Source organism: Oreochromis niloticus, linkage group LG12 (assembly GCF_001858045.2).
Source record: "Oreochromis niloticus isolate F11D_XX linkage group LG12, O_niloticus_UMD_NMBU, whole genome shotgun sequence".
Lineage (NCBI taxonomy): Eukaryota > Metazoa > Chordata > Actinopteri > Cichliformes > Cichlidae > Oreochromis > Oreochromis niloticus.
This window is the reverse complement of record NC_031977.2, coordinates 18,064,814-18,079,263: the sequence shown is the minus strand read 5'-3', so window position 1 is coordinate 18,079,263 and position 14,450 is coordinate 18,064,814. Positions and strand designations below refer to the sequence as shown.

The 14,450-nt window shown below is 43.6% G+C and overlaps 1 protein-coding gene across 2 annotated transcripts in view; it reads right to left on the bottom strand.

Annotated features, from left to right (window-relative positions):
- Positions 1 to 162: 162 nt before the first annotated feature.
- The window catches only part of fam222aa (family with sequence similarity 222 member Aa), a 56,325-nt gene continuing 42,037 nt past the window's right edge, over positions 163 to 14,450 (bottom strand). For both annotated transcript variants that reach the window (XM_025897085.1, XM_005473313.4), the window contains one exon: positions 163 to 7,295. In XM_025897085.1, the coding sequence (XP_025752870.1) occupies positions 5,827 to 7,295 (1,469 nt within the window). In that variant the 3' untranslated portion in view covers positions 163 to 5,826. The remainder of the gene's footprint in view (positions 7,296 to 14,450) is intronic.

Genomic DNA, 14,450 nt, shown 5'->3' with positions numbered 1-14,450 from the left:
GTGAAAAGGATTGTCGCCGCAGCATATGGCGGTGATGCACAAAGTGAATCCTAAGACTAACATGCTTATCTTCATTACAGGAAGGTCTTCTTCAGGGCTTTTAAAAATTGTTTAAGAAAGAGGGAAAGAAAGTAAGGAGTAATGCGGATAACAGGACAGACATAGAAGTCATCTGCTTTATTTACTTATGTCAAACAATAATACATAAGAGACGAGAGGTCAAAAGAAAACCAACCATCTACATTTAAAATAAAGAAATTTCAGTCCTGAGATTGACAAAAAGCAGGGAGAACAGACAAAATATCTACTGTGATCGTTGGGATGGAGGAGGGACAGTGGCAGTTTCAGCAAATTGAAGATGATGGTTGTGGGGAGATTAGGGGGAGATTGCAGAACTGGAGAGGGTAAGCAATCACTGGGATGCTTGGCTGTAGGCACATTCAAAAGTTGAAAACCCCACGACTAAAGGATTTTACAGCTTTTTTTCTTTCTTTTTTTTTTTTTTTTAAATATTCAGACTTCTTAGTTCAAAATCTGAGTCTCATATATTATAATTTTTCCAAAAAAGAAAAAAGGAAGATATTCTTTACATATTTTCATCCTGAGGAGACAAAATCATTTTTAAACATAAATACAACACTGCAGGGAGAACAATAAGAGAGATGCTTTATAGATTTCCCATTTCCATATATATTATTTTCTCAAGGTTGCGGCACCCTCAGACTTTGGCAGCGTTGGTGCATTTGAGATCGTTCGGGAAAAACAGCCCTGTTTGTCCACAGGAACATTCGGAGAGCCTCACAAACAGTGAAAGGAATCAGGAAGAAAATAAGCAAAATCCCCAGACTTTTGAGTTTTGATTGGATACAGCAATATCCCCACAGCGTAAACAAGATGAATATTTGGAGGCCATAAGCTTTCTCAGCTGAACATACATACTTGTGGCGCTGAAGAAATAAAAACGCTCTTGGAATTATGCCCCGCTGCATTGCCTTTCAGAAAAGGGCTCCGAGGCTGTGCCTTTTGGGATAAAGATCCTGATTTATTTCGTCATCTGTGCTGATCTTTTACCTTGCGGTGCATTTAACAGGTGCTGAAAACAAAATTTAAATTCTACAGCGCTCACATGTGACCCATCCAGTTCTATCAGACAGCACTAAAGAGACAGCAGTGTGCTGAACGTTTGCGACAAAACACAGCAAAATCTTTTAATGGTATTGTGCAATACAGCAATAAGGCTGGTGGATTAACTATACAAGCCTCCTCAGAACCATCTGAAGTATTGATTAAGGTATTTTCTTTCTAGGTAGGAGCCAAATGGAGAGGAATGGCCTTGTGGATGTAATGTTAAGGAGGGATGCTGGGAAGAACTCTGAGATGAGAGCCCCAGGGGCCCAAGGGCAGCCAGGGGACATGACTGAGGTTGACCAAATCATTGTGGAAGGGGGCGGGGGGCGCTTGGGCCTTCTCCCCCTCCTGTCATCTGTAGATTAGAGCAGCGCCAAGACTCTACAGAGTGAGCAGCTGCCTATATATTTTTTTTGTCCTTCCCTCCCCTCTCTTCCGAGAGTGAAAGAGCTGACCCTGCTTTGAACGACCCCGTCTGCTCTCCTTTCTTCTCAGCAGTATTTAAGGCGCATAATATGCAACTAGACCTTTACACTGGGTAAAGGTCTTCGTGGACTTATTGGGATTTACTAAGGGATTTTTACAACCAGCATAAGTCATTTCACCTTCGTTCTGCCCTCGAGCCATCCTTGAGAGCGTCTCACTGCCCTTGAAAATGTGTTAACAGTCAATATCGGTCTGTTGCTACAGCGATAAATTACAGATCCAAATGTCCTCATTCAGACAGATTTCTGTGTCATTAATAATTTCTTGGACAAAATATTTTTTGGAAGTTTTAAAAAGTTTAAAGGGAAGTTTTTGTTTGTTTGTTTTTTTACTTAGGAAAATCAGATTGAGGCACAATAAGTCTTTCAGCCAGAGAGGTGATTTCAGTTGGCCTTCAATCTGATATGTGACCGCAGAGCCAAACAGGGGAGGCTGCAACCAGCACCAGGAATATGGCAATTATTCTGATTACTGATGTTTCAAGGCTTCTCTGACCCCCAAATCCTTGCCCATATCCTTTCCTCCCTCCACCCCCTCCTTTTTTTTGTTTTTTTGCTGGGATCTGTCACATTGCACAGGACCCCTCAGCCAGGCAGAGAACAACCATGTATAATCCAACAGAAAACAAATCCCCTCGATCAAACACAGCCCAGCCTTTAAAGCAGGCCTCTGAGCCCAGGTGCCAGGGTGCAGTGCTGAGGCCCTCAGAGACGCCGCGGAGGCTGTGATTTAGCAGCCTCCCCCCACCCACTCACCCACGGAAAACCGTTCTATCCTCCTCTTTAACACCAGCCAGCCAGCCAGTCCTAACCTTCAGTTTGTTTAAGCACTGCTGAACCCAGTTGGCCCCGGCCAGGGGGAGGGTGGGCTTAGATAATGACATGCCATATGCCACTCTGCCTCTACAGCTGAGTGAGCCGTGGCTGGATCAGCCCAGGCACAAATCTATTTGAAATTTAATTCTATTATCCTAATATGGGCTAAGCGTCCATTGTCCAAATCAGGAACAGAGGAATGGACCACAGTTCCAGGGATAAGATGCATCCCATCAATAGAAGCTCATTAACGTGTGTAAAGGACCAAGGGGACAGACAGTTTGGAGCCTGCACATAATGAAAGGTGGCCACAAAGGCACAGAGTCACCTTACGCTAAATAAAACTGTTGTTGTTTTTAACTTTGTATTTTTCTAAATGACAAATTATCTTATTCACGTAATTTTGCTGTTTATTCGGCTGAAGTTGGCTTCAAATGGCCAGATTTCTCTCAGTATCTAAGAGGAAATCCCTTGCTATTTGAAAGGTGTTTGATTTCAGCCCTTTGACTGAATGAATACTCTCTGCTGGCTGTGTCCTGTAGCCAGACGTCACCCAATATTCCCATTAGTAGAGAGGCCTGGTGCCTCAGACCTCCACTGGTGGGAAAGGCCAGACACTAGAAGCTCCAGTGCCTCAAGTGTCTCCTCTTCACTTCAACATCATGTGACAGGGTTTAATGCTTGGATGCCGAAGCCAAACGGAAGGGATTTTGGGAAGGGATGTATCTGTAAATCTGTCAAAATATTTCTACAAGACAGAAAATATGCTGGAATCAGACCGCGGCTGGGGCATTAAGCTGTTGAAACAACATGAAAAATTTCACTGGAATGTTAAAGAGGCTTACTGTGCAAATTTAAGCCAAGGGGCTTGGTACTCTTTAGACTGGAATCTCTGTCAGCTTTCAGATACAGTGGCATGCCTACAAACACCATTACCTCAAAATTTAAGGCTCATCGTTAATAATTAAGGGAAAAGATCAAATCATAACGATGCTTCTTCTTCGTTTGAACATCCGTCGCATTTCAGTATTAACGGTTAATGTTTTCCAGCAGTGCTGTCTGTCCTTTATCTTTGGATGGCCAAAGTGTAAACATTTAAAAGAGGATCATCTAAATGCACTACTACTACTACGTTTATCATTACAGCACATTATCCGAGCGATATCACACACCGTATTCCACTCTGGGTCTCACAGAGCTGCTGTGACAATATCCCAAGCTTCCCACTGCCTTTTAGAGGTCACATGTTAAAAAATAATCACAGACTTCAAAGCCGAAATGTGGCTTCTGAATAAATTTTTAAAGAAATTTATTTTACACCTCAAAACAAAAGATGGATAAGGATTAGGGATGTGGTACATTGGGAATGTATTGACAACTGTAGTTTACATTTTTTTTGGTGTAAGCTCAGAGAAAAAAATGTTAATACAGTCATAATAATTGCACTTCATAAATCTAGACTAATGCCAGTATTTCCCCACAACAAAGCTCTGGTTCTTTCTCCCTCTGCAGTTAATAAATTCAATTTACTACTCAAATTTGACTGACAAAAGAAATGCTAATTTAAGACCAGAGGACTGCTGCACTGATCCAATTTTTCTCTTTCACTTGAGTCCCACAAGGCAATAAAACATCGCAGTAATTTAAGTGCAGTACATTCAAGGGAATCTCACAGTCATAATAAATATTTCACTGCTCTGAATCATCAAGTTAAGACTGGCCTCAGCTAAACGCATCCCAACCAGGGGCTGAAATGGACAATGAAAAGCAGTGAGCTTTGAGTCTCATTTCATCTGATGCCAGAGGACAGGGCATGATTGTTTTCATTTGTTTTTGTTTGCAGGATTAGGGGTGAATAGCACCCCGAAGATATGATCTCCATTTGTTTCCACCACTTTCTCATGATGATAGCACCTGACAGATGAAGAGGCTGTAGTGCTGTAAATACAGTCATAAAGGAGTCACGTGAGAAACTGCTCTCTAGCTCCACTGAAAATCTAAAGCCTCCAAAAATAAAAATTAAATAAGAGGGGTTGGAGCTCGATTTGCAAACCATCTCCCGTACATTATGCAGATATAATGTTTATGGGACCGGTGACTCAGTCTTTCAGTCTTGGTGGTAAAAATCTTGTAATGACAGAATTTGAGAAGAAGAAAAAAAAAAGTCTGAGGATTTTGAAGAACACAAATTTAAAAAAGAAAAAGACAAAGCACGCACGCATGCACTCAGCCACGTACACGCATTAACATACATGTAAGGTTATGCAGATAACCTCCCAGTCACATTCTTCATTGTAACAATTCTTTTTCTTGTAATGTTTTTTTCTTTTTTGCAATGTTTTCTTTTTAAATAAGTATTTATTGTAGATTCCAGTGTTGGTTAGGAAAAAAAAACAGCTCTCCAAACAGGTTCTTACAGAACCAAAGCAGCAACTATGCCTCACACCAGGACATAAGAAACTGCACGTCAGCCAGAGGAGAAATTATTAAGTCATCAAAACAAAAAGTGGAAAATAATAAAATTAAATTGAAAAAAAAAAAAAAGCATTTGAGACACTTTTCCCCATAGCAGCCAAATACATATAATATACCTACAAATATATCAAACAACAAAAAATAGGTTCAAGTTTTTCAAGTTTCTTAAATATATCATATCCAAACTACCCAATTCCAAACTTCAAAGTTAACAAAATTCAAGCAGTGCAATTTATGTATCAATTATTATAACAGCAATAATAACTAATATTGTACTAGCCTTTTAATTCAACCTTATGATCCTTGTACATAACACCCGAGTATAGCCTATAATCTTTTCATTTGTCAGTACATGTTTTGTTTTTTTGTCTTTTGTACGTGTTCACGTGTGTGTACTGTTACAGAGTTTGGATTTTGAGAGCAGCCCTAAATATTGGCCCTTTTGTGACCATTTCAGTGACAACCTACACAGTAGCTTCATCCTTAGTATTTAGAATGGGGATACAAGTGGCTTATGCACTTCATGTCAAGCTATGACTCTGGTCAAAACAGGTTCAGGCAGGTGAAAAAGAAAGAAACAAAACAAAAACAGGAGACCAAAAAATATAATGAATTCAAAATCCTATTGGCAAACCACAAGCTGGAACATCAGGAGAATCGTGAAATCCCTTTTCATTCCCACTGGCAATCACTACCACTTTTTGTATTTGGGATTTCCACAGCCTACCTTGAAACCACCAAACCTAGGGCCACAAAGCACAACAACTGCTCTTCTCTAAGCACCCACACTAGTTAAAGCAGTGGCACTCGCATCAACCCCCTGCCCCCCCTCCCAAAAAAAACATGTTTTTTTTTGTTTTTTTTAAACTTTGAGATTCTTCACAAATTCACAACTCTTGATTCGTTTCCTTTACTTCCCCCTCTATCTGTAAACAGGGAGGCGGATGTGTGCATGCTGGTGGTCTAAGAGACGTGGCACAGACACAGTCTCGTAGCCTTTGCCAAGCATCTGCTCCTTGATGCAGGGTGGGTGGATGTCGTTGATCAGGTACTCCAGAGACTGCAAGCTGCTGCTCAGCACAGACGTGTTGCACAAGCTTTTGCTGGGCAGGCTGCAACACAAACCTCCCCCGCTGTCTATAGCAGGGTGGTGATGGTGATGGTGATAGTGGTGATGGTGGTGAGGGTAGCCCATCTCTCTGTGCCCTGTTGCTGGCCCTCCAGTGGAGGTGCCCAAAAACTCCTGGGGATTGTAGCAGTCACTGTCAGGTGTCACCAGCACGCTGTTCCACGGCGGCGCAAAGTACTGACCCACTGAGAAGTTTCCGTGCATACCCACGCAGTTCAAAGGGGAAGAGCTGACTTTGTCCAGCCCGCCTCCTCCACTGGCACTGGCAGTCAGGTGGTAAGGTCTAGAAGAAGAGGAGGACACCTGGGCCCCCATAATCCCTCCTCCTGGAACACAAGTTTCAGGGGACTTGCTGATGGCGCCCCCTCCTCCACTGCCTCCACTGTACATGCGGAGCACAGCCTGTTGCTGCTGCTGTTGCTGCTGCTGTTGCTGCTGCTTCTGCCATAGTATGTAGTCCATACCATCTGCGTACACGCCAGTCTTCATCGCCTCTGAGTTCTGAGCCGGCAGCCCCTGACCTGTATATACCATGTTAGCCTGGGGACCCATTCCTACCACATAGCCTCCACCGGAGGAGCTAGAAGAGACCCCCATGACAGCCGCGCCCTGCTTGGAAGGGCTGGAATTCGATGGTGCGGTGGCAGCCCCTTGACACACCTGCTGCAGAGCCTGGGCCTGGCAATGTTGGTTGATCTGATAGATGATGCTCTGAATGGAGGGAAGGTTGGATTGCGTGGGCAAGGCCAGGCCTCGGCCCCCCGTTACAGGGATCACTGAGCCAGCTACAGTGACATTTGGGGGCACTGACAGTCTGGGGCCTTCTGGAGGCTTTGAGGGCCCAGTGTGGTATACCATTTGGCCATGGCCACTGGCTAAAGTGCTACTACTAGGGGGCGGGTATGGGGCAACAGCTATGTGGGCTGGAGAGAGCTTAGTCCGTCTGCCTTCGGAGTTCTTGAGAACACCTTTTGAAGAGACGAAGGTGGATGTTGACGATGATGACGATGAGGAGGAGGAGGACTTAACAATAGCAAGGAGACCCTGGTAGCCCCCTGTGTGGAGGTGTGGGTAGGGACTATAGCGTTGACCTGTGGTGTCATATCCATTTACAGTCCGGTTAAGGTGCTTGTGCTGGGGAACCCTGATGTTGGTGGGGAAGATCTTGATGGACAGCGGGCTGTTGGCTGTCTTCTGAGCATAGGCATCAAGTTCTGCCGCAGTGGGGTAGCGAGGGGAGTGTGTGGGCACTACTAGTTCACCTGCAAGACAAAAAAAAGAAGAAAAAAAAGAATGACTGAAATGAACAAATGCCTGTAGAAGAAGCGAACAGCAAACCTGGGGTTTAATTACCAGAAATATCAAAGAGCCTGACAGCAATGGCATTCACAATGCCGGGTCAATCAATTGTAATAACCACTATTCTCCTGGAATAGTAAGATCTGGCAGCAGCGCCACGGCTACATCGAAAGCAGGTTAAAAGATGTCATCGTGACACAAGAGCAGGCGAATAACACAAGATTACAAACAGCAGAAACACTTCAGAGCAAACCCACACAGAGTTTAAAAATTGTAAATGAGGGCTGGCATTCATTTGCGTTCTCTCTCTCTCGTCCTCCATCTGAGCTTTCCTTCCATCTCATTTTCTCACCCTCCTGTGGAAGTTCATCCCTAGACAAATGGATCTTTTTAAAAACTCATTCTGTCAAAGCCTGGTACCTTAGGCGCTGTTAAATCAGTGCATTGTGAAATTAATTCGGACTCTCTTTAGCATTGAATTGGGTTAGCCTTGGATACCAGGCAAGGAGGGATGAAGGGGAGGGGATAAAAGCTTGTTTAATTGCAGTGGCACATTTGAGATTTATAAGTGCTATCACTTACTGGGTCTTACCCTTGGCCACAGAATTTTCACATTTTTTATTCAGTCCAGGAGTACATGAGAGGCCCTAGCAAAAACCTATTAAAAATCCATGGGGAATTAGTAGCCTGGTTAAGGTGAACTATATGAGAGCAGAGCCAAGTCCAGAATACTTGAGTGCTGTTTTTTTTTTTTTTTTTTTTGCTGAAAGTATTTGTTAAAAAGGCAGAAAAACATAAACTAGGTGATGAAATAAATCAAACATTAGTTATACAAATGGTATGCTCATACGTGACAATGAAATATTTCCAGTATGAGGTTAGAGAAGTAAAAAGCTGGCCTCCGTATCCTTGTAATATAAATTGATGTTACAAAAACTATACAAAAATGCTTGATTGAACAGGAAAAAAAGATAAATAGAGGCCACTATAGCAAATATTTTCCTCTTACTTTACGTCCAAATTCTCTCTAAGGTTTGCCCAGTGAAACCACTCATTTCAAAAATCAATTCAACATTGGTGTTGAGTGTGACTGGCGATGGTCCTCGGTCGTTGAACCAAGGGTTGGCCATTGTGAACTGAGGTGGCAAACAGGAAAAAATGCAATTTCTAAAAACCCCACCATGTGTCATTGTTTGGGGGGGCTGGGCACGGAGGTGAGGCACTGCAGTGAGATTGGATTTAAACAACATTATTCAGGCAATTTCATGGCTACTTAGCTCAGTGCAACAAAAAGGGTATGGGGGTGGGAAAAGAACTCAATTTACAAGCAATATATCAGCTGCCACAAATGACTTGCAACCCCTTCAAAAATGACTTTTTTATGCAAAAGCTAACAAAATGCACAAAAATTTAACTGCCATAACTGTGCCGTCAGCAAATGTCCTGGCGACCCAAGGCAGTCTGCAGGGTGCAGGCTGTGACTAGGACTCACTCCATTTGCTTTCCGATTGCAAAATCATTTTAAAGAGACTCCACAGCCAAGTAGTCACAATTCTCATTTCTTTGCTCCCATTACAGAAAGCATGGGGAGTTCATTTCAACAACCCTATGGGTCTCCAACTGTGAAAATGATTAAATCTACAAGATCCATATCATAAAAGAAATAAATTGGGAATTTAACAGCAGACTGAAGAAACTGTGAATATTCCAAGCCAAATTTAGTGCCTGAACTATTATACGCGTGTTGGTTCATCCGACAGGCAACATGCTTTCCAGATCAGAAACTCTACGCCATCAAATTAGACTTTAAATTTGTAAAAGAAAGGGAAAAAAAATGTGCTGACATTAATTATTTAATTTTAATTTAGGGTGTCATTCTAATGGGCTTGTCTGAGTATGACAGGCTAGCCTATCTAAGATCTAACCAACCTTACTGAGGCAAAGCCCTGCTTCCCTGGTGACAGCAGTGCCATTTGCTTTGATGTTCTGACTTGCAGAGGGAAACTGACAGAAGACTTATTTGCTCAGAAGAAAAAAACATGCTCATTTCAAAGCACATTGCTGGTCCACATGCAAATGGAATGGCAGCATTTTTTCTGATCATCTTTACATGAGGGCAAAAAAACATCTTTGATCATCACATGGTCTAAATGAGGAAAGATACTTGGCTTTCAGGCATATCAAGGGCCTGTGCCCTGCCGCCCCTATAAGCCCCCAGCTGCAGTATGCCCATCATTCCACCTAATTACTGCCACATGAGGAAAAAAACTATAAAAACAGCCAGGAAATTCATTAAAGGGTGGCTAATTCTATTCCTTCTCACTGACTGAGCCCATATTTTCCATGCCTGAGCCTGCATTTCTTCTGAGAGAGAGAGAGGAGAAAGCTTTCTCCATCCGTCTTTTCCCAGCTTGGCCCTTGTTTGTCAATAGGCAGAGCCTTTGGCACACCAACCTGGCATCAAAGGGTTTCACACTTCACAGGCCACAGGGATTAGAGGCCTTTCAGGCCTACAAAACCCATCTCAGCTCCACAAAGGCTTCCGGTTATTAGAACCCACGGGCATAAAGGAAGAAGAGGAGGAGGAGGAGGAGGCAAATGAGCATCTGGATGCTTCTGATTCTGGCTTCCTCTTTAAAAAGTTCCACGGTAAAAATTTTATAGCAAAGTTGATTACAGTAGCCTAAGTATGGCCACAAACCAGAGCATATTTCACTCTCATACACACATTGTTATTCACACTGTGTGTTTGATGTGCGGGGTCTCTACATTTCTCTCCTCCAGAGCAGTAAGTCTATAAGTGAGGACATGGAGGTTAAAGGAGTGAGTCTCTTTTTAGGCTGGCGCTCTGTGACTTATTGGTTTAGGCTGCAGTAGATCATAGCAATGAGCAGCAGCATACAGATGGTGCGGGCTGATAAACACCCTCTGAGGCCGCCAGTACTGCCTCCTTTGTGCAAGCCCTTACCTCCTCATAAGGTGGGAGGGGGGGGTTCCTGCACCTGTGCACACTCTCTAGCGTGGTCGTGCATGCAAACATCATGCAGAAAAACAGAAAAAAAAAATGGGGGGAGGCACATGCGCATGCATACACACACCTGCATCGGCAGTTGTGTGTCTCATTTGCCATCAGTGGAGCATGTTGTTATCCTCTGCTCAGCGCTCTCTCATGAAATGTAGGGCAGGGACAACAACAGGTGCCTGTGCGGGCGACAGCCTGCAATGCCTCCTGGGCTAAATGCTTCACACTCGCTTCATTTCAACATGCGACAGCCTTGTAAGGATTAATTATTTCCCCTGGGGATGGAAGAATATGCTATTTCCCTTCCTGAGAGCAGGAGGCTATGTGCACTCACAAGCACATGAAATAGCTCACAGTAAATGAACAGCAAAACCTGGGCAAGCGCTGCTTTGAAAAGAAGTAAGAGCGGAAAAAAAACTTTCACATGAAAGGAATGTAAACAAACCAAGCATAGTGTGATTGAACTGCATTGGAGATTAGATAAAAGCTCAGGCAAACACATGCATTAGCACTGAGAGATCACGCGCCAGGGAGCGGAGATGGCAGGGAGGCAATTAATGGGCTGACCTTCGTCCTTAATCACCCAGTGCCTGGCACACAATGCCCATGTGTCAGAGCAGCACATCTCTAAATGCCACCCCTCATTAGCACGATGCACGCCGTGAGAGAGGGGCTATCTGTGCAGTGCTCCACTCTCCAGCGGTCAGACAGAGATAGCAAGGCAGGGATTGGATAACATGGCAGCACAGCGCTGAACTGAGCTGCAATAGGCCATGATATGATCTAGAAATCCCATTTCACTTGGAGGATGGGCACTCTCCTTTCTCTCCATTTTTGATTGGCATGAAACTCCCCAAGCGCAACGTCCTTGGTGTACCCGGTGCTGTCACTGTGATTGCGTGTGTGCTTTTTGTGTGATTGCTGCATGTGTGTGTGTGTCTATCTGTGTGCATTTGGTGAAGGGGGTACCCAATTCTGAACACTCAATTAACACTCCTTTAATTAGCCAGCAGTACATTTTGAATTCTGATGAACTAATTTTCTTGGTGTGACGGTGGAAGAGGCGGCAGAGGGGGGAGGCCTGGTAAAGATGAGGTCCACTGGGTACAAAACAGCAATAAAGAGGGAACTGGTTAGATTAGACTGTAAAAAATCCATTAAATTCTGTGCACTTCTTCCAAGTGAGAGGTCAAATTGTGTTGATCACAAGAAGCAAAGGCAGACAGAGAGAGTATGAGAGCATGGAGTTAGGTGAGGTGGAAAGAGGAGGGGTAGCAGGGGAGAGGAGAAAAAAAAAAGGAGAGGAGATAGGGAGTCAGAGGCTGTGTGAGAGTGCAGCACCAAATCCAGAGGACCACGAGAATGCTTTGCATTTTAATTAGAGGTTTAAATGAATAAGCGGAGGAAAAAGTCTGAGAGAACTGCCTGAAATGCCCTTGCTCCCATTTATTAGTGTTCCAAGTGTTCTAAAATTATGAGCAGGTTGGAGAAGTTTCTTCTTATTAGCGGAGAAAACGCTCCAAAACATCAAAAAGCCCTCAGCATTTCCTCACTCACTCCTGCAAAGTCTACGTCCCTACTTACCACACGCTTTGATCCCCTCTGACCATGCACACTGGTGAGCAGGGGAGAAGAGCGCTTGTTTAGATGAAGGAAGAGGACCATTTGATTGAACTGCAATTAGGTTTTCACAGAACAACGAGTGTGTAATACACTCTGACTACGGCCAAACAAACAGAGCAGCCTGTGATGAGGTTAGGGCAAACTACAGGAACAGAGATGACCAGGAAGATGAAAGAAAGCGAGAGGTCAGTCTTAGTTCAGCACCCGCTACTTTCGCTGGGAACCATTTCCCCTCATAAAAACAGTCCACATTAAGTAAAAGCTCATCCTCGAAATACTCAGCATATATACCGTAAACCTATATGCAGTCATGTGTGCTGGGCCTCTTTTCTACACCTTTGCTCTTCATTTATCTGGGCTGGCGGGATGCTCCTTTTCCACACTCTCGCAGCCCATTCCTGCACTAATGTACAGTCAGCCATTAATCTCACTGTAATAAATTTATTCAAATTAATAATTCATGACAATTCAAACCCTTCACATCACAATCTCCCAGCTCGGAAAATGTTTGACCTGTCAAACGCGGGGCAGGCTGAACAGCATTGTTCCTTGAAGGAACCCTTGACCTGTGGCTATTGTTTATCTCCTAGCAGATAGAATCAGCGTCCCTTAACTTGCTGTAAAAGGATGGGCAGGCAGGGGAAAGCCAGAGGCAGCTTCACGTCCTGAACAATACCTGCCTTGTGCTAATGGAGGTGTCATCTGGCACAAGGCTGATTAGTCAGCGATTACAGCCAGGCCTCAATTGCCGTGACAACTGCTGCAAACACAATGGGCCCTGATAGAGCCAGCTGTTTGGTCCTCTGCAATTAACCCTGCATCCCACTCGTCTCCGGCAGAGCGCTGCCTCTAATTGACTATCGGGCACACAAAGCAGGGGCTGTCGGCCAGACCCCCTGGACATAGACCCCCGCCCCTCTGCCGAGGTAGAGATGATAATAATAGAGGCGTCCTGTGGACTCAGCCGCCAGTCAATCAAAGCCTCGGTGCCCCACAGGAGCTTCCTGAGGAGAGGGAGAGAGCGGAGGAAGCTCATGTATGAGCCACTGATCAACAGGGTAGAGCAGCCTTGCAGGGGGGCAGACATGTTGAATATGCCCTCAACCAAAGTACTAATCAATTCAAGTGCACGTGAGGGGAAAGGAAACCCTGCTGCTTGCTTGATATCAAAAAAGCATTTTTTTTTTTTTTTTTTACAAGCACTCATCTCTCTCTGTTCATCTCAAGGTTGATTTTCTGTGCAACAACACAGGGAAGGAAAAAAAAATCCAGGCAATTATTTGTCAGGCCTCTGCTATCTATAATTGCAAAGATAAAAATCAAACTGCAATGATTTCTCAGAGGATAGAGCTGTCTGAATTCAGCAGCTGCTTGTGTCATCACAATCATCAAACAAATGCATATTGTGAGGCAGTGGAAACAAAAATGTGCTCACCAGACAACTCTTTTCTAAATACTTCATGACTTATTGATTGGATTTTTTTAATACAACTTTGTTGAATCAAAACCGGTTTATTTAATGCAGCTTTTTGTTTCCAGTTGCCGTCACTTTATCTAACATCGCACACAAACTTACAAGAAAATTATTTCTCTAATCAAATTAATTGCTATGCAAATAAAAGCAGTAGCTGGACAAGATATTTCAACAGGAGATACCATACTGCACCGCATATTGGGCTTTTAACCTGCCAACATGTTTCACAAATAGCAAAGCGGATAATGAGAATGTTAAAGCAATCTGCACACTGATCCTTCACAGGCACGCAGGCATGGCACCATGTCAAAAATGGATTTAATCGTTAAAATAGATTTAAGCAAAACTTGGACAAAACTCCCGCATTTAATCTTTCATTTCATTAAAGGCAATCTCATCCAAGATTTAATCTATCTATTTTCCACACAAGCAGATGGAAGAAATACCAAACTGAAAGACTAATCTGGGCTTCCTCCTCACTGCGGCATGAGGTCATTTGGTTAGCCTGCAGTGAAGCGGCACACGTGTGTGGTAAATACAGTACGCTGATACAGAGATGGGGTCCACAGGTACTGGATAACAGTGAAAAGGAGCAGCAGAAAAACAGAAATGTTTTTCACTTTCTGTTCCGAACGTCTGCATGTTATTACACGTCTTTTAATGTTTTACATATGCGGCTAACGTGTCCAAATCAAAACTGCTAATTGGATTTCTATTATAAAGGTTTCTACCAAAGAAATGTGAAATATTATACCATCAGGACACTGTCGTGTTTACATTTTCTCATTAGAATTTATCTCCAAAGCCAGATGTTACTGAATCAGCTATGAAAATTAATTAGCTGGTTTGATGTGGCAGCCTCATGCTCCTTCTAGACAGACCTGGCTTTTATGGGCTGTAGGGGAAATTACTGAGAACTGATTGATCCTGAAGGACTCCTCTGTACACATGGCCTGCTAGGCAGACACACACACACAGATCCCACTAACAACTAATTCT